General features: G+C 54.5%; 4 protein-coding genes across 6 annotated transcripts in view; all 4 read right to left on the bottom strand.

Annotated features, from left to right (window-relative positions):
- Window positions 1–12,217, bottom strand: part of HOXA3 (homeobox A3) — a 45,065-nt gene extending 32,848 nt beyond the window's left edge. For 2 of the 3 annotated variants that reach the window (XM_069461725.1, XM_069461728.1), the window contains exon 1: window positions 11,923–12,217. The gene's annotated coding sequence lies outside the window, so the exon portion shown is untranslated. Of the gene's footprint in view, window positions 1–9,925; window positions 10,575–11,922 lie in introns of those variants that run through there. The other variant, XM_069461730.1, reaches the window with a different exon arrangement.
- On the bottom strand, window positions 720–3,359 carry HOXA5 (homeobox A5). The gene is made up of 2 exons (XM_069462150.1): window positions 2,724–3,359; window positions 720–1,750 (listed from the first exon to the last, which is right to left on the bottom strand). Exons 1-2 carry the CDS (start codon window positions 3,283–3,285, stop codon window positions 1,500–1,502), a joined length of 813 nt encoding a protein of 270 aa, XP_069318251.1. The 5' UTR covers window positions 3,286–3,359; the 3' UTR covers window positions 720–1,499.
- Window positions 5,097–7,434, bottom strand: HOXA6 (homeobox A6). Its single transcript, XM_069462208.1, has 2 exons — window positions 6,968–7,434; window positions 5,097–5,580 (listed from the first exon to the last, which is right to left on the bottom strand). The coding sequence occupies exons 1-2, from the start codon at window positions 7,407–7,409 to the stop codon at window positions 5,321–5,323; spliced, it is 702 nt and encodes a 233-aa protein (XP_069318309.1). The 5' UTR covers window positions 7,410–7,434; the 3' UTR covers window positions 5,097–5,320.
- Window positions 12,218–13,302: 1,085 nt separating the features above from the next.
- HOXA7 (homeobox A7) lies at window positions 13,303–16,273 on the bottom strand. The gene is made up of 2 exons (XM_069462131.1): window positions 15,765–16,273; window positions 13,303–14,794 (listed from the first exon to the last, which is right to left on the bottom strand). The coding sequence occupies exons 1-2, from the start codon at window positions 16,141–16,143 to the stop codon at window positions 14,490–14,492; spliced, it is 684 nt and encodes a 227-aa protein (XP_069318232.1). The 5' UTR covers window positions 16,144–16,273; the 3' UTR covers window positions 13,303–14,489.
- Between the last annotated feature and the right edge of the window lie 2,937 nt (window positions 16,274–19,210).

Raw genomic sequence — 19,210 nt, 5'->3', positions numbered from 1 at the left:
CTATGGATGATTTTACGATCTAATTCATAGACAAAACCCTATTCATTTGGCACCCAAATGTCATATAGCCGGAACTGGGGCTTATAAAGTTTACTGTTTTATAACTTTTAAAAGGAAAGACGGCATCAGTGTAAGCAGTCGGTAAATGTGCAAATCTCTAGTTGCGCTTTAGCTGCTCTGAGGAGTTTCCCAATCGAGCTAGGATGGGGTAAGTACCTTCCATTTGTAGCAAATTAATTGTAGCAAAGATGCCAACTGGGTTCAGGTGAGGAGTGGGGAAGGGGTGCTGGGGTGGGTTAGGGACAGGCGGTTGGGGGTCCACAACTCGGCATAACAGCCTCTTCAGCAAGTGGAGGCCTAGGGCAGCCTCAGGAAAGAGGCAGGATCTGTGTGGCCCCAAGGGTGTCACAAAGCCCTGGGCTTTTTCTCCTTCTTTCTCTCTCTTCCTTACTTTTTTGTGCCCAGCGAATTAACTTGGTTTCCTCAGAGATGGGCAGAGTGGACTCAGGGTTTGGAACTGCCCTCAACTTTTTCCACCTTCTGCCCTGAACTTTGTGATGGGTCAGAGTTAGGGAGGCGATGGGTGAGGGTGTTGATCTGAGGTCTCCATGCACAGGCCTTCTGTTCAGGTAGCCTCAGACTCACTGGCTTCCAGGACTGGACAGACAGACGGAAAAGCAGACAGAGCCGCTCGCTATTTGGCACAAACCAGACCAAGAGAACTTACAATAGAAAGTTTATTTTTTGTTTCCAGTCAGTATTTCTTCCTTAAAAACAAATACCAAAAAAGAAAAAAAAAAAAGCTGATCACAGTTTGCTTAACAGCCAGACTTGGACAATATTTGTAACTTTGTTCACAAAAACATACATCACTGAAGCTGAGCTTATAAGAGCCACTTCCAGAGTTCGTGCAAAGGGTCCTACAAAGGCACGCAGGGACACACTGCTTGGAGTCACAGTTTTTGTCACAGAGTCACTAGTCACTACACGTCGAACAAGTTAAGTTGTGTCTCATCAAGTCACCTCTACAACAGCATTAATTACACAAGGAATATAGGTAGTTTGAATAAAAATATTTTTAACAGCTTGGAGCTATTGAGACAGGAACACTTCCACGCACATGCACAGTTAAACAACTTGAGTGCAACACACAACATTGGCACTAAACGAGATTGAAGGGGTACTTTTTGTGTGTGTTTTTTTTCTCTTTTTTGTTATAGTTACTTCAAGTAACACAGCTTGCTTCATATAAATAAGTTAAAACATCTATTTTTTTTTTCAAGACAAAGCCATTCAGGACAAAGAGATGAACAGAAAGCAGATCTACTTATACAGACGCTATAATGGCAATAAACAGGCTCATGATTAAAAGATGAATTAGGGCAAGGAGAACAGGGCTTCTTCACAGAAGGAACACAAGGGAGTTTCAGAAAGTCACCTTAGTACTGACACTACGCGGGATCCGCTAATACTGCTCAGTACTTTATACGCTCAAATACTCAGGGGCGGAAGGCCCCTCCCGCCGCCGCCATGCTCATGCTTTTCAGCTTATTATCTTTTTTCCACTTCATTCTCCGGTTTTGGAACCAGATTTTAATTTGTCTCTCGGAGAGGCAAAGAGCATGTGCTATTTCAATCCTTCTTCGGCGGGTCAGGTAGCGGTTGAAGTGGAACTCCTTCTCCAGCTCCAGGGTCTGGTAGCGGGTGTAGGCCGTCCGGGCCCTTTTGCCTTCCGGGCCGCCTATGTTGTCTGCAACAGAAAAGTCAGCCGTTTAGCCACCAACTCCTCAGCCCCTGGCTTCCAAAGTCCACCAGCTGGACAAGCCAGGGTCCTGAGCAGGGAACGGGGCGAAAGGCTCAACAAGTCCTCCTTCCTTGCCTGCCCACCCCTCCCGAATTTCCTTCCCTCTTCCTTTCTAGAGAGAAAACAATACGATTTGGACTCTGAGAACAATCGGCCCATCTGAGGCTGGAGCCACGTTCCGGAGGACCGCCCGGCTTTCCTTGGCCCCTCTCCTGCCCTCTGGCCCTGCTCCGGGCGTCCCGAGCCGGGGACACAGCCCTCCCAGGCTGCCCACAGCTCAGAAGCCCACTGAAGCACGGCCCTTTTCTGAGCGCCCAAGTGGCCTCCAGGTCACCCTCCCTTAAAGTTCCAGCCCCACAAGCCGCCTTCTGTTCAAGTCTGCACGCTTGGGATGCTTGCTTTCTTTTTCTTCCCTTTCCTTCTCGTTCCCTACTGCCCCCAAACTTCAGAATCCCCCCGGCTCTCGCCTCGATTATTCCCCCCAAGCCTCTTTTCGGGGGCTCTAATTAGTAACGCTGTTTCCCTAGCGTAGCCCTCCTCATAAATTATCTGCCCTGACAAGCCCGATTCACGGCTCCTACTGCCATCCTCTACCTCTCTGCGCCCTGCTCGGCTGGCCTGACCCCAGAGCGCGTTTCAAGGCGCTGGGGTTCCAGATGGGTTTTTTCCTTCCTCCCCCTTTCAACGTCTAGACTTGCCCAGCCAGGGACCATTTCTCCCACTATTTGTGGGTGCAGGGTGCTACAAAGAAGGGAAGGAGGAAGGAGGAAGGCAGGGGAAGAACAGCAGGGAGAAGCTCCGTAGGGCTAAGAGAAGCGAGACCAGGAGAAAGACAGGGAGAGAGGGCGGCGAGGGAGAGAGAGGGGACCGAGAGCCGCGTTTCCGCGGCCGCGTGGATTTAGAAAAAGGCTGGCTTTACCATGACTTATGTGCAGCTTGCGCATCCAGGGGTAGATCTGGGGTTGGGCGGGCGGCGCCGGGCTCGGCTCGCTCTGCGCACTCGCCTGCTCGCTGCTGGCAGGGGCGTCCTCCTCGGCTCCGGACGCCGTGCCAACCCCCTCTCTGCTGCTGATGTGGGTGCTGCCGGCGTTGGCCGAGGCGCCGCTGGAGTTGCCCAGGGAGTTTTTCCCGCCGTGGTGGCTGTCGCTGCCGGGCGAGGGGGCCACGGCGGAGCAGGGCAGCGGGTCGGGCGGAGGCGAGTGCGTGGACGTGGCCGGCTGGCTGTACCTGGGCTCGGCGGGCGCCGTGGTGGCGCCGGCCGCGTAGCTGCGGGCGCGCTCTCCCGAGCCAAAGTGGCCGGAGCCCGAGCGGCCGACGCTGAGATCCATGCCATTGTAGCAGTAGCCGTACCTGCCGGAATGCATGCTCGCCGAGTCCCTGAATTGCTCGCTCACGGAACTATGATCTCCATAATTATGCAACTGGTAGTCCGGGCCATTTGGATAGCGACCGCAAAATGAGTTTACAAAATAAGAGCTCATTTGTTTTTTGATATGTGTGCTTGATTTGTGGCTCGCGGTCGTTTGTGCGTCTATAGCACCCTTGCACAATTTATGATGAATTATGGAAATGACTGGGACATGTACTTGGTTCCCTCCTACGTAGGCACCCAAATATGGGGTACGACTTCGAATCACGTGCTTTTGTTGTCCAGTCGTAAATCCTGCCTGATGACCTCTAGAGGTAAACTCGTGCACTAATGGGGGAGTTGGGTGGAGGCGAGAAGGGTGGCGCGCGCGCCCCGGGCGCGTGCCCGCCGCCCGCCGCCGCCGTTCAGTCGGACTCGAGCGCCACCCGCTGGAGGCATGGCTCATGGCCCAGCTTCCGACCCAGGGCTTCAAGGGCCGGGGTCGAATTGAGGTTACAGCCCATTATGGCAAAATTATTGCATTTCCCTCGCAGTTCCATTAGGATGTACCAATTGTTAGGCCGTCAGCTGCCGATCGCGCGCCGGGCGAGGATGCAGAGGATTGAGGGGGAGGTGGTGACTTGCATTTTATTTACAACAACTTTATTCCCCCTCTCCCCTCTGCTTTGCAGCCCATCTTATTTTTGTGTCGAGGCTGGGGTCGGTTCTGCTCGTCCTGACGGCAGTTCTGAATTTTGAAAATACAGATCTCACCTTCGGGAAAAGCGGGGGGGAAGCCATTTAGCCAATTGGAGAAATAAATCCTGCCCGCAGCAGCAGCTACAATTACAGCTCTGTTTTTGCGAGCGCGCATGAGGGACAATGTCCCTGCCGCTCTTAAATGACAGGCGTCTATTAAAGATAGCTTTTGTGTAGTGTTTCTCCGAGGCGAGGTCAAATTCCATACACTTTTATAACCGTAGTCGATTTTTCTTTCATGTAAATATGGTTTTCGTGTCATTAGTTTGCTATTTGATTTGCTTACGTATCCAGCCTGGAGAATCTTCACCACAGGGTCCCGTTCCTCGAGCCAGCCAGGCCCCAAGTCGGAGGGTTCTGGTTGAACCCAGCGAGTGGGCCCAGACTCCCCGCGGCCACAGAGGCTGCTTGGGGTCTGGGGATCCGTGGGCCAAATTATTGGGGGCTTTTTTAGACCTCCAGGAGTAAAATGAGGGCGCTAATGGAAGCATTTCGTGGCAGTGCCTAGCATCTCTGTAGTTATTTTCCTGGTCTCCGAAAGACGAAAGTAAATCACAAATATATCTGAGAGGCAAGGGGAGTCTCCCCGCTGGAGGCCCAGCGTCGCAGGCGCTCCTGGCACGTTTGGAAGCCAGGATTCTTGCCGCTCCCATGGCGGTGGACCCCCTTGTTGGGTCCTGAAAGCTGCTGTGGTGGTGACGCGGGCGCAGTCGGAGGCAGGGAACTGGAATCGGGAGCCCGGAGCCTGAGGGAGCCCAGTCGCTCCCGTTGGCTGTAATGTTCCACCCGCACCCAGGTTAGCTCCACTCGTCTGAGGCTGCTTCTCTTCCACTGACTGTTGAGCGCTGGGCGAGAGACTTGGCTCTGTCGGGGCCCCCTTTGTTTCACGAGCTTTTTCGTGTTTGGGGGAGTCCTGGAGGCCGCGACAAGGCTGGAGCCTCTGCTCTTAGACCCCCTCTTTCCAGTGGCCAGAGAGGATTTGGTGATGCCCTTCGGGACTTACTGGGGAGGGAGTGAGGAGGAGACGTCCAGACAGGAAACGGGGCTCGGCCCAGCAATCCCGCGTCCCCAGCTACCCCGCGTCCCGAGCTCGAGGAGTGCTGAAGCACTAACACAGGAGCCCAGGGCGAATTTGGGGCACAGCCGGAACCCCGGGCCGGTTTGGACAGCCTTGTGCAGCGGGACTGTGCGTGTAGAGTGCGCCCCGCTCCACTGCTGGTATTGGCTGTGTGTGTGGTTTTTGTTTTGTTTTTGGTTTGTAAGAAATAAATGCTCAGGCGCGCCGGGCTCTCCTGAAGCTGCGGAAGCCCCCCGATGGGAGCAGGCGGGGAGAAAAGTTGGGGAGCAGGCGAGCGCTAGAGGCAAAGCCTAAGAAGGTTGCTGCGCTGGCCTGGTCCCTGCCCAGAAGTCTACTCGCCCGCCTTTGCCTCAGAGTCCTCCCCGCTGGGCTGCGTGGAGTTGATGAGTTTATTTTCCTTTTTCCACTTCATGCGGCGGTTCTGGAACCAGATCTTGATCTGGCGCTCGGTGAGGCAGAGCGCGTTGGCGATCTCGATGCGGCGGCGCCGCGTCAGGTAGCGGTTGAAGTGGAACTCCTTCTCCAGCTCCAGCGTCTGGTAGCGCGTGTAGGTCTGGCGGCCTCGGCGCCCATGGCTCCCGTACACAGCACCTGCAGGCAGAAATGGCCGGGCGCCGGTAAGCCAGTGTGTGGACCACCGACCCAGTTAGCCCCGTGCCTCCCGCCAGGGGCCTTCACTGCAGCCTCTCACACTACGTCTGGGGCCAAAAGCGGACTGGATGAGAGAAGATTATTTCATACCAAGAGAGATGTTTTCCACCTAAAACGACTTGGGGTGGGAAGTTACTGTTTTTGAAAAATCTGCCTCATAAGAAAACTATTAGAGAGGAAATAATAGAAAGGGCATTCTTAATTTGGGACAGCAAAGTGCTCCTTTTATGAGGGCTTAGTATATGAGTGTCTGGGGGTGGGTGGTGTGGAACCCTGTAAGTAGTGTAGACACTCTGAATTCACACACTGATCTCTGAGAGGATGCTACTATGGCCAGCCATGTCAGAACTCAAGACATTTTTTTTGGAAAGTTAAAAATGGTCAGCCCATTCTAATCTTTACATATTCCTCCAAATTTTGTGACCCTTCTGAGAAATGCAGCAACCCCCCCCTCCACACACACACACATGAAAAGTGGATTTAACTCAAAACACTATCAGTTTTAAGATATACATTAGGCTCTGTTCTGTTCCAAGGGAAAAGGGGATTCCCTGTGGAGTCTTTGGAAACCTGGGGAAAGAGATGGAGCTATGGGCAGTCTGGGCTTTCTGGCAATACAGGACTGTGTTGGGCTGTCCCATCTGGTGTCAAAGGGGCCCATGGGTGATGTCCCCCCCCACCCCCAGACAGTGTGTGAGGCTCAGGCAAGGGCTCAGAAGAAGACAGAAGTTGGCTAAGAATGAGCAATTGAGGGGAAGTGGGAGGAGGGGAGGGAGGGAAGAGAAAAAATACTGAGACTGGGAATGTGGCCCTCTGAGGCTTTGGGGAGACACTGGAACAGGCCAAATGGGGGATCTCTTTCTGTATGGTTTTTGAAGGGCAGAAAGGAGAGGGGGCTGAGAGGTGAAGGGGAGTTATCAATGATGTGTGCAGAAGGCCCTCTGGCTTTGGAATCTGAGCAGGGTGTTACCAGGGTGCAGCATGGGCAGGCTTTCCCTCCCAACCAGCCTCCCTCTCTCTTCAGGTTGCCCCTGTTATGGGTCTCACATTTCGAGGCAGTGATTCCCCCACCCTCCCCTAAGGTGTGACCTTACATAGACATTAGTGCCCTGTCTCTCCTCTGGCATGGCCTGACTGCCCCATTGGGAATGGGTTTTTTCTTTTTTTAACAAAAAATCTTTTTAAAAATCAAAGAAATTTTGCTTATTCTTTCCTCCTTTCTCTCTATTCCTCTTTCTACTTTCTCTTACTTCCTCTGTTTCCTCCTTCCTTCCTTCCCTCTCCCTCCACTGTCTTGGTGGGGGAGGAGTGCAGGGAAATGCCTTACCCGCGCAGGAGTTCATCCGCTGCATCCAAGGGTAAACGGGGCTTGTGTACTTCCGGTCGGCGCCTTCGTCATGGAGGGCTTTGCCCTGCACGCTGCTGCTGTCGGGTTTGTACTGCTGCTCGGGAGAAAAGTGCAGGTAGTCCCCGGGGCCCCTCTGCTTGCCAGTGCCCGAGGGCGAGGCGCCACTGAGGTCCTTATCAGAATAGAAACATGAGGTCCCGTATTCGTAGGACGCCCGGTTGCAGGCCAGGACCGAGTTGGACTGTTGGTAGAAACAAGGTGAGGTGTACGTCTTGTCCGGGAGGCTCGACGCCCCATACGAGGCCGGGAAGGGCCTTAGCGCGTCATAGCCGGCCTGGTAGAGGGGCAGCTGGCCCAAGAAGGAGTCCTGGCCGCTGGGCAGGCTCCCGGGGAAAGTGGGATTCACAAAATAGGAACTCATTTGCGCGCCCCTCTGCAGGACTGTGATTTGTTGTGTATTAGTACATCTGGCTATAACTATTAGTAGTCATCGAACTGGTTTGTTTCTGGATGGCCGAACGCCAAAAGCGACAGCAGCAAATCGCACCAGCTGACGCGGCGGCGGCCAATGGGAGCGAGCGCTGGAGCCCGCTCCCCGGGGACCGCGGCGACCGAGGCAGCAAAGTTACAAACAGCCCCCAGCCCGCCGCCCGCCGCCCGCCCGGCAGATTAATGGGCGCGCACAGCCAGCCGGCCCGGCTCTCCTCCCGAACGCCAGCGGCGGGCACGGCCCGTGCAGGGGCGCACAGAACAAGCCGAGGTAGAGGCATTAGTGCCCAGGACGCCACCAAGACCCCGCCAGGCCCGCTCTTTGCTCTACCCCTTTTTGCCTTGTTGGATGTAGCTATTTTTTCCCTCCAAACAGGAAACCTGACAGTCCCGTGCCAGGAGGGTAGGTGACAAGGGTGGCTTTACTCCCTGCCGGCCTGCACTCCAGGCATGGTCCTGAGTTGCCTCTCCCCTTGTGCTCCCCTACTCGTGAGTGCGGGATCCTGAGCTGGTGAAGGGGCTCCAAGAAACCAAGCCTTCACTCCTTGCCCTTCATCCGGCTCCTTAGAAATCAGTGAACCCCCTTATTCTCTCATTCCCCACTTTCACCAGGGGCTTAGGCCTTGCAGTCAAGAGCTGAAGCTCACCTCAAACCCACCAGGACTAAGCCAAACATAGGCTCATCCCGCCAGTACCCTTCTCCCACATACAACGTTTTGTTTGAGTCCCCATGGGCACTCCTGCAATGACCTGTCCCTGCCCACCCTCAAAGCACCCTCTCCAGCTGGGCACCCTCATCCTGCCCTTGAACTCGGAATCAAGAGGCCAGAAACCACTAATTTCAAGGAGAAAGGACCGACAAGAGCAGCTGTGAGACTGCGCTCTGAAGCCAGCTTTGGGACCTACTCCCTTTACCCACACCCCGGGACTCTCCATCCTCAGCCCAAACGGCTCAGAGCTGATACAGATAAAAATCCAAACGTGGAATCTCTCTGCCCTCATTCTAGAGGTGCAGGAGAAACAGGGCCCCTGGCCGAGCACAGCACAGAGGGCAGCACGGTGGGGCCCAAGGCCAGGCAGATAATTGATGGGCTTGGTTTCCGGGGCGCCCGACAGCCAGCACTGTCCTGGGGCGAGGCCTCTTTCCTGCCCTTCCTGGGATTGCTCCGAGGGCTACCATCCGCAGTTGCTCCAGAACCGGGAGTAGTTGTCTCACTGGCCCCAAAAATCCTGAATTATTTTACCACCGGCCAGGCCTGGCCATCCCCAGATAGGACATGAAAAGCCTGTCCTGGGCTGCTCTCTCTTGCCTGAGAGGTGTGCCTTCCAGATAGCTGACTTTTACAGCACACGGATCAATCTCGTTTTGTAAAATGTGATATCGGCCCAATGGCATTTTTACGACTGTGTTTGTTGGGCTTGTAAAATCCCTTGAATTAGCTTTAAAATCCTCAATTCTGTGGAGGTTGAAGAAAGACTATTTACGTGATTTGGTTGGATTTCTGGAGACTGTTTATAAGATCTGTAAAACCCTGGCCAACACAGGCTGTTCAGGACTTTAGGGGGGAGGTGGCAATTGACAAAGATCCCTTAGGAATCTGGTAAAGACTAATCTCTTCCTTGCTTTTCGATTATTTTTTCCTGACCTCCTTTCTCCGAAAGGGAAAAAATTGGGAAAGGACTAGCCTAAGGTCCACCAAAGAGGGCACCCTGGAAGGTGGCTGCTTGCCTGCAGATGGGGGCTGCACCTGGAAGCTTTGTGCCTGAGCCCCAGTCAATCCAGCCGAGAAAGTTTTTCCTTTGCATATAAAGAAGGGCCTCGAAGGAGAGGATAGAATTTGACATTTCCCTTACATTTCTCCAGGGAAAGGTTTCAGGAGGTGAAAATGAAAACTCAAGAGTCAAAAAATAAAAAGGGAATTTTTAAAAACTGAAGAATATCATGTCTGAGTTATTTGGGGGGCTGATTTTCAACTAGTTATTAATTAAGATGAAAATAACTGGTTTGGAGGTGTTGATAAATGTTTACATTTATATTTTTCTTTCATTCCTCCATGTCCCACACGGTGTTGGGGTTGGTGTCACTTTACTATTATTATTTGTTATACTTTGACCTGGATTTTCAATCGAATAATTGTCCCAGCCAATGAGAGAATTTGATTTCTCAGCTTAAAAGCCAGAAAACATTTTACTTCTAGCTTCTGTAGGCACTAAGATGGGAAAAAAATTACGTTGAATTGAAATCTTTACATGTTAGCCAAGCTGGTGCATATCATGTTGGCAGCCTACCAATTTATTTCTCCAACCAGCTATGTATATGGAGGGCGGGGGAGAGACACATTCAGGCAAGAGTAGGAGCCCCAGACCCTCCAGAGAGCCTCTCTGGGATGGTGAGACTGGCCACCCCAGGGCTCTCCTCTGTCAAAGCCACACAGAAAGCCGACTTACCTTTCAGCTTCTCTCCAAGGGAGGCTGAATGGCGAGCAGGGCCCCACAGTCTGCCCTTGCCCTGGGCTGCCCATTGAGCTCCTCGACTTCCGCCAGCCTAGAGAAAGGCTGGGAGGTATGTGGGTGTGGGACCTCAAAGGCCACCGCGGTCCAGCCAGATCGCTAGTCCAGGCCAGAGCCCAAAGCACACAGGTGCGGCCTCTGCCCGTCACAGGCCCTCTACTGGAGCCAAAGCACGCCTTCCTTGCCATAGCCAGTACTTCTCAGGGCCAGCCAGGCCTGCAGGCCTCGGGACTACCAGTGGTCTCTCCGATTTCAGAATCCCATAGCCAGATCGTTCCCTGAACCAGCGTGTGCCCCCAAAGAGCCTTGGGACGCGCAGTTTGGACAGAAGCAGCCATGACGTGCCAGGCGGCCTGTGCAACCAGTCTCCATGGTGCTGGGGTGGGGGTAGGGGGAGGATCCGTGTCTATTCCGGCTTCCAGCTCCTGTCAGGAGTGGCCGAGACGGGGAGATTCCCGGCCAAATGGGCCCTAGGAGACCACCCCCCGGGTCCCCTTTTGTCCCCCTCTCTCCTGCCTGCTGGGAAATCTCTGAGGGGTCGGTACTCTGAGCAGTCTCGCCAGGCTGCAAGAGGCGAGCTGCGGCTGGCGCCGGTCCCCGCAATGGCCACAGCGTGGCAGCAGCGAGCGCCCAGCACGGTCGCAATAAATAATCTGCTCGCGGCAGCCGCAGTCGGCAAGCCAGCGGCCCTAGGATGCAAATGCGCTGCTTTATCCGCCCGGAGCGCATGCAGGGCGCAGATGAAAGTCCCAAAACATCCACAATCCCTTCCTCAATATCTAACGCATACCAGCATATTATCTCAAGATGGGGAAACAATCAACAAAACAAAACAAAACACAAACAGAAACTCGATCCCAGAACCTGGAGATCCTTTCTTGTCGCTGTCCTAGGAGTTTCCAGGGCAAATCTGGCCTGATGCGCACCTAGGCCGAGCTACACAGTTCGTGCCACCGCGCTACGCAAAGCCACCGCCGGCGGCACCCTCCACGCCCTCTCCCAGGCAGCTCCACAGTCCTCTTCCCGCTCGCGGGAGTTGGAGAATACGGTCCGCCGGTCTGCTATTCCAAGGTGTTTTGGGGGGAGTCCCCCTATTGCCCAGACTCGGTGTGAGTCCTTTCTTTAAGCTTAGCTGCAGGCCCCTGCCACTCGCGCCAGCACCACAACGTCCTCTGCACGCAAACTTCCCGCCAAGTAACACCCAGCCAATTAACCCCATCCTCTCCTCCAATGCAGAATTCCACCCACGCGCCTAGTCCCTCTCCCAGCGCTTCAGACACCTCTCTCATCAGAAAACTCTGCGAAGGGAAGCCGGCAATCAGCAGAAACCTCTGGCTGAATTAGTAAGTTTTTGTCCCCCACCCCCCCCCCCCGCCCCCCGTAAACCAATTCCCACTGCATAGAGGTATTGTGCCGATGCTAATAAAATGCCTGTGGATTGATGCACTTTACCCTCGCCTCTTCCCACCTTCCAAGGTCAGGATTTGTCTCCTGTTGGGGAATTCAAACTAATTGCACCATGAATGAAAAAATGAAAATCCAAATCCAAGAGACTGATCGGGAAGCCACAGTGCGGGGTCACTTCCTTTTGGGCTTCCCGGGGTCGCTGGGAAGAGGGAAAGAAGACCCAAGTGGTGCTGCCCTGGTGCCAGCCCGCTGTGCCACGGAGGGAAGGCTGGCACTTACTGCTATGGTGCGCCAGGAAAGGGAGAGAGAGGGAGTGGGGTGTGTGTGTGTGTGTGTGTGTGTGTGTCTGGTTGGTGTGACGTGTGCTTGGGCTATAAGCGTGTGATGGGGGCGAGTGTGAATGGGTGAGTATGGATGAGGATGAGTATACCCCTCTTCAAAGCTACCGTGGGTACCCTCTCCCACCACTACCGCCTCCGGCTGTCACCTCACCACCTTTGCTCTTGTCTCTTCCCCACATGTCTCACCTTCAGATGGCGGCTCCCAGAAGCTCCTGCTCCTCTGACAGCTGTCGCTTGGGCAGCCTGGAGACGAATTGTCCTCCTTCCTGGTGCCAGAGGACGCAGGAAATTAGCCAGGTTGCGAGTTGCAAAGCTGCCGCCGGGGCTCCGGGAACTGGGCGCGCCCCACCTCCAGCGCGAGCCGCCAGGCCTGGCCTGGCCGGGGCTTCCCCTCGCTCGCCATCGCCGGACAAAGCGCTGCTGAGCCGGGCTGGAAGGCAGAGCTCCGAAGCAGGCAGGACGGAGCGGAGCAAAAGAATGCGGCTCTATTCTCGCAAGGGAAATTATAAAAAAGTTCATGTTCACGGTTCCCATCCACATGACCGACAGCGGCCAATGGAAGGGCCGAACAACTCATAAAGTTGTATTGCAAAGTTGTAAATTTTCATAAACAACAACGGATTTATGACCCTTTCCCCATCACTGAGAGGAGGCAGCTCTTACACCGGCGCCATCTTACCACGGAGGCCGCCCCGACTTGGGGCCGCAGGTTTTACAGATCATTTTGGCCGGATTTTTACTAAAAGAGCCATAAGAAGCGGGCCCAACCCAGGCAGGAAACTGGAGTCAAGGTCTTGTCGGCGGAGCTCAGGATGCTCTGTGCCGCTCCCCACTGCCTCTCGCCCCTCGCCCCTTCCCGCACCCAGACACCCCTGCCGAGGCTGTGCAACCCAGCCGGGGTCTGCCGCCCTGCCCCTCCCGGCACCCCTCTGCTGAAGTGCTGGGCCCTGGATCTCCCTCTACTCGCCTGAAGGCGGGGTTGGGGGGCTGCGGCAGAGGCCCTGAATCCCACATTCCCTAGCCTGGGGCCGGGTTCAGGGCGTATACAGAATCCAGAATCTGTAGCAAGCCCAGCTCCACAGCCTAGAGGAAAGGGTGGATTTGGAATTTTCTCATGGCATTTATGGAAGTTTTTAGGGAGGTTCGTAGAATATAATGTTGCCACTGAAGATTCCGTTTTCAAGGGATCTAGAAAATGCTTGTGCAAACACTAGACAAAAGTATCTACACAGAGAAAAACACATACACAATTATGGACATGTAGGAACACATGTACCCAATTATGGACAGAGAAACATACACAATTATGGAATTATATAAAAACCCACACACAGAAATACATACATACAAAAAATATGCACACATCCATACGAATCCACACATAAGACATAAAAAGACATGGCACATATACACCAGTGTATGGGTACCCAACACTTGGATCCAAGGATAGTCACTCCACTTTTGCTTCCTGACTGCCCCTTTGTGCATATAGACACAGCCAGGGCTTGCCCTCCAGCCGTGCTCACCTCCCCTTTCCCAGGCCCCTCCAGATAAAGCAGTCCATGCTTTTCTTTGTCACCAAGCATCTTTATTTTTCTGTTACATAAAACATGGTTAGCTGGGTGGGGAAGCATACCTTCCCTGATCCCCAGGCTGGAGCTGAGGGATATACAAGACAACACAGGAGATGAAGGGCATTGAGGAGGGCATTAGACCTCCCCACCCACTACAGAGTTAGCTCAAGACAACACACCATGCTACAAAATCACCCCATTAACACATCCTTCCGAGTCAAGACATTGCCTTACAAATGAACTCCAAGACTACAGAAATGACCAAAAAAAAAAAAAAAATCTTGTTCAAATATACAGTATTTGCTATTATAGGAAATGTCAGGGTGTACACATTTGATATAGCTGAACAGTAGGACACTGGGGCCAGAGTAGACGATAGTGAAGCTGGGAGCATCTCCACAGTCCTATTAAGCAGAAGCTAACCCAGAGGTCTGCAGCCAGCTCAGAACCGCTCCCCTCCAGAAATGGAGGGTGATGGAGCTGAACTTCAGGTGCCAAGCCAGAGAAGGAGGGATTCTAGGTTGCAGCACTAAGAATGCTTTGGAATAAATATATTATTTTTCAATTTAAATAGAAGCCAATGCCCTGGTCCCTGGACCCAAGCGCATTCTCAGAGCAGCCTCAAGGACCCCAAAGGCTGTCCGCTGTAAGCAGCAGGAGCCTGGCCTGGGAGGGGCTGGTACTAGGTAGTAGGCAAGCAAGCCAGCACAAAATAGGTAGTTTTGGGGGAGTAGGTAGTACTGAGAGTCATGTTCTTCAGGGTATTCTGGGTGGTGCTGGGTGTCTGCCAGTGTTGGGACATGTCCAGGCTTCCTGGGAGTGGAGGCCCTCGGGTGCTTAGCCCATAGGTAGTTTGGGGTGCCTCTCACCGAGGCCTGTGCTAGGTAGTATTTTGGCCATGCCAGAGAGGGGCTGGCTAGCCTAGGGTTGGGGATGTCTGTTGGGGTCCTGGGAAGCAGAGGGGATCCCCAGGGCGACTCAGTCTCAGTGGCCGCTCAGCCCAGAAAAATTGGGAACTGGAGTTGGGTGGAGTGCAGGTTGATAACTGGGGTGGGTTTTTTTTTTTTTTTTTTTTACATTTTCTTTTTATTTTTCCCATGTTTGCAAATAAAACCATTAAGTCTCTTAAAGACGGCTTTTCTGACTGTCCGGTGCAGTGAGGGCCCTGGGCTAGGCCCCTCATTCTTCCTCCTCCTCGTCCTCCTCTTCGTCGTTGTCCTCATCGTCAGCCTTGTCGGCAGCAGCTGCAGCGGTAGAGGGCACGGCACCCTCGGGGGCTGCTGAACCCTCTTCCTTATGCTCTTTCTTCCACTTCATGCGGCGGTTCTGGAACCAGATCTTGATCTGGCGCTCGGTGAGGCAGAGCGCGTGGGCTATCTCGATGCGGCGGCGCCGCGTCAGGTAGCGGTTGAAGTGGAACTCCTTCTCCAGCTCCAGCGTCTGGTAGCGCGTGTAAGTCTGGCGGCCCCGCTTCCTGTCAGGTCCTGAGAAGAGACATGCGAGCACATGGACACACGGAGAGACAAGCAGACAGGACAGGGCATTAGCCAAGGCTGCTGTTCCAGAGCGCGAACCTTCCTCCCGGCCTAGTCCCAGGCACACGTCCTTCTCTGCCTGGCGCCTGGAACTGAGCTGGGGGAGGAGGAGGTGTGTTAGCGGAAGACCCCAACCATGGTGCCAGACGCACAGGCAGCTCCGTAATGAGCAAAGGCGCAGAATCCCAACTGTACAATCGCCCTTTCCAGCCTGCTACACTTCCACAATGTCGGGCTTCCCCCTGACAAAGAGAAATTGTAAATATAGAGTGTGGGCAAGTGGGAGATGCTACACTTTACCATTCAAAGGCGAGCCCCGCTGTTTCCCCGCCTTGCTAGGCAAGCGGGCGACCCTTCCCAGCAGTCTGCGCCTCCGTTCCCAGTACCTTCCTAGGGCACTCAGACCCTCTGTCCCTGTTCCCTCCCAGTCCCCGTCTTGAAATGGCCCCTGGCACAGGGGCAGCTGAGGGGCCCTGGAGGGCTTGGTTCCCCCAGCTTTTGAGAAAGAAAAACTGGGCAAAAAGAAAAAAGACGAGAAGAGAGAGCAGAAAGGGAGGGAGGGAGATGAGAGAGGGAGACAGAGGAGGGAGACAGGGAAATGGGGAGAGAGAGAGAGAGCAAACTTAATGTTAAAATTCTAAGGCAAATGAAGTTAAATAAATTTACGAGGATCGAACCCATTAATTGGGCCATAAAAAGTTTTATGAGCCTCATTTACATACAATGCTCTGAGCTCCACGCAATGGCGCCTCGGCTCTAATTAAAACCAGAAAGGCTGCGCCACTGGGAGTCACAGGGACTGCCGGCTCCCAGCCGCCCGGCTCCGCTTTCCCTGGCCCGGCGCTCCGCGCCCCCAAGCGCTGGCGCTCCCCGCTCCCGGCCCGCAAGCCCGCCCGGCCCGCCTAACGGAAGCGCCTACCTGAAGACCGCATCCAGGGGTAGATGCGGAAATTGGCCTCGGCCGGGCCGTGTAGCGTGCCCTCGTCCGCCTTGTCGCAGGCGCCTTTGGCGAGGTCACTGCAAAGCCCAGGGATGTTTTGGTCGTAGGAGGCGCAGGGCAGGTTGCTGTAGGCGTCGGCGCCCAGGCCATAGCCAGACGCAAAGGGGCTCTGATAAAGGGGGCTGTTGACATTGTACAAGCCCGGTACGGTCGAGGCGAAGGCGCCGGCGCCCGCGCCGTAGCCGCTTCTCTGCGAGTTGGGCGCAAAGGAGCAAGAAGTCGGCTCGGCATTTTGGAACAGAGAAGCCCCCGCCGTATATTTGCTAAAAAGCGCGTTCACATAATACGAAGAACTCATAATTTTGACCTGTGATTTGTTGTCCGGCAGCTTTCAGTGTCGGTTTTACGAGGTAGCGTGATATATGATAACATTACACCCCCAGATTTACACCAAACCCCATTTTCTTTTGGACTGAGCTCGCCGCAGCACGTGACCGCCCACATGACCGCCTCCGCCAATCTCAGCAGCCATCACAGGTGGTCTCGCTCCGCGGGGCCCGCAGCCGCCTAGAATGGAAGGGGAAGAGGCTCAAATATGCGGCCGATGAATCTGCCCACCCCCGGCGGGGCTGGGGCGCCCTGCGAAAAAGGACCGGAGGCTTCACGGGAGCGACCAGCTGGCCGTGAACCCGGGCGCTGGGACCTGTGGCCGCGGAGTGGAGCCGGCTTGGAGCGGCCGCCTTATGCCTGTTAAGTGAACCCTGGACCAAGCTTGTAGACTATCCCTATCCCTCTCCTGTCCTCTCGCCCAGCCCCTGGAAGGATCTCTGCACCCTGCACACCCGCCTACCCCACGATGGCCTTGTTGGCAGGTCTCAGCTATGGGCAAATGGACTGTTTGCCTACGGCCCCCCTCACCCAGGTCCAGTGGGTGACAGGCCGGACTTAGACTCTGATCCAGACGGGGCAGGCGCAGCGTCGCTTGCAGCTGCAGCGAGAATGCCACCACAAACTGGAACCATGTGGTTTAAATAAAGTCAACGTCTCCCAGCTTCCTTTCCTTAATCGGTGGCACACTGTTTATTCGCCCTAAAGGAAGCAGTGAAATATTTATCTGTTAATGAGCCTCATTTGCCAACAGATTTATTAACGTGGGGTTTTCCTCCCTCCTCCTGGACACTGCGGAGCTGAAGGCTGTGTGCGTTGGCTCCTGGGCACCTGGCTGGCCTCTGGCAGCTGGATAAATGGCTGAAGACTCCTTTGTCCTCCCCACAACCCTGGTTCCCCCTAGCTCACCGGGAGCCAGGTCTCTTTCCCCCAACTTGGAGGAACCTCTGGCTGCAGCTTTCCAGGTACTCCCAACACCATGAGGTTTTTGGCACCCTTCACCCCAGCTACCCCTAGGCCTCCACCTCATAGGGCTGGGTGCCTGGGAAAATACGTGCTTTGGAGACAATTTCGAGACAAGAGGGGCGCCCTGGTGCCCACTGTAGACCCCCATTTCTTTTGTAGACACCAAAACAAATAGGTGGACCCCTCCCCAAAGGCTGCCCGGCTCTGGAGCCTTCACCTATCCAAGTACGGGCTCAGAGAGAGCTGAGTGCACAGTAGTCTCACTCCCTCCATCCAGGCCTCCAACTCCTACCTTCCTAGGCCTCGGACCCCTGCACAATGTTGGACTTGCTGAAGCCTCTGCCGCCCACTGCTCTGTGGAGGATGGTGGGGAGAATGGTTCCCCTAATCGCCTCATAAACTGCCCAGGCCTCGCTGGAAGCCCAGCCACCTTTTACTGCCCAGCTCGATTGCACACCATAAACCCGACCTCACAATGGAATTGCCCCGGAAGTTCTCCTCTACATTATAGAGTTTGGTTCCTTGTGTACAAAGCACTTCCCATCACTTACAGAGGGTTCAGGCTACCCCCATTTACCGCACCTTCTCAGGGGGTGCTAAGAACACAAAAGGTAGAGGGAGGGTTGAAATTGGGATGCTATGGAGCCCCAGCTCTGGCACAGTGAACCGCCAGGGCTTGCATGGGGAGGCAGGGGCTGCTGGGGCAGGTGGGTGCTGGACAGTCTCCCCCCTCCATATAGGGACCTTGGGGGGGTGACAATATCCGGGGATGCCCTTTATGAGGGAGCAGGATAATACTGTGTCTTGGATGGGGAATGGAGAGGTAAGATGGGAAGAAAAAAAAAAAACCACACAAATAATCCAAATAGCATCGCCTTCTGTCAGGAAATAAAAACCTAAGAAAGTTGAAGGAAGACGAAGCAAACTAGAAGGCTAGATCAAAGAGGAGGAATTAGACCGCTTTAGACTAATAAATTGTTCCTCGGGTGACACAGAGCAAGACGCAAAGAGAAAAGACTATGGCCCCGCCGCTGCCGCCGCCGCCGCCGCCGCCGCCGTCTGTCTAGACTCAGGCGGCTAGAGTGGCCGACAGCGATGGCGTTTAATGTAGAACCTGCCCTGCGCCAGGCAACCCAACAACCCAAGTGGTTGAGCGATTTCGGGGAGCGCGGGAAGGAACTCACTTCTCCGCCAAGGAGGGCTGGGTGCCCTTGCCGCTGGCTCTTCCCTGCCCAAGTTTTGCCCGGCGCGTGTCCAAGCGGTTCTGGCCAGACGCACTGTCCCTCTGCTCCGGCCAAGGAGGACCTGGGTACTGCCCACAAGGCCTCGGCCTTTCTGGACCGAAATCAGTCAACTGGGCCGAGTCCCGCAGGCACCGACACCTCCCTTTCGTTTCTGGGCTTGTCTCTTGCCTCCTGCCTTCTGTGGTCCGACTTTAAAACGAAAAGGACTGACAAAATTAGGCTTTCAATAAGGCCTCTTTAATTGCGTGTTCTCATGCCAATGGCTCCCTATTTATTTGACTGAAAAGTCACAAATGCACTAGGATATGTGACATTATTCACAGAAATACTCGTTGAGGCTGGGTCTGGAGCAGGCGCATGTAGGCAGGTTTCTAATCAGCGAAGCTATGTTTAGATAGATATTTTCCAATGCCCTCCGGAGCTAGCTTCCTACCTACAGGCAGAGAGTGCTTCTCTGATTATCAAATAGTGCTCAATATTTAAATCCAATTAAGAATGTAAACCCAACTAGGTGGCGAACAGCGCCTGCCAGAGACTCTGTCGGCTGGCGATTTGCTTCCCCCTGTTTCCACCCGCGCCCCTCGTGCGGAGTGCGTGTCCGTTCTCCACCCAGTGAGCGTTCCCTGGCCAGGCCGCAGGGACAAACCCATGCCCGCGTGCAAATGAGCTCGGGCCAGCGCCGGATCTTGCCTGGGTGAAGGGCCGCTGCAGGGAAGCCGCTCCCAGGCTGCCGAGAGGAAAAGCAGCCTCCCAGCCACCGGCGTGCCAAGGGCAAGGGAGGCCAGACCCGGCAGTCTACGAGGCCTCTGAGACCCTGGGCGGGCTGCA

This window comes from Eulemur rufifrons, chromosome 29, assembly GCF_041146395.1.
Source record: "Eulemur rufifrons isolate Redbay chromosome 29, OSU_ERuf_1, whole genome shotgun sequence".
Taxonomy (NCBI): Eukaryota; Metazoa; Chordata; class Mammalia; order Primates; family Lemuridae; genus Eulemur; species Eulemur rufifrons.
Note: the sequence above shows the minus strand (reverse complement) of the source record. Positions and strands in the feature narration are given on the sequence as shown.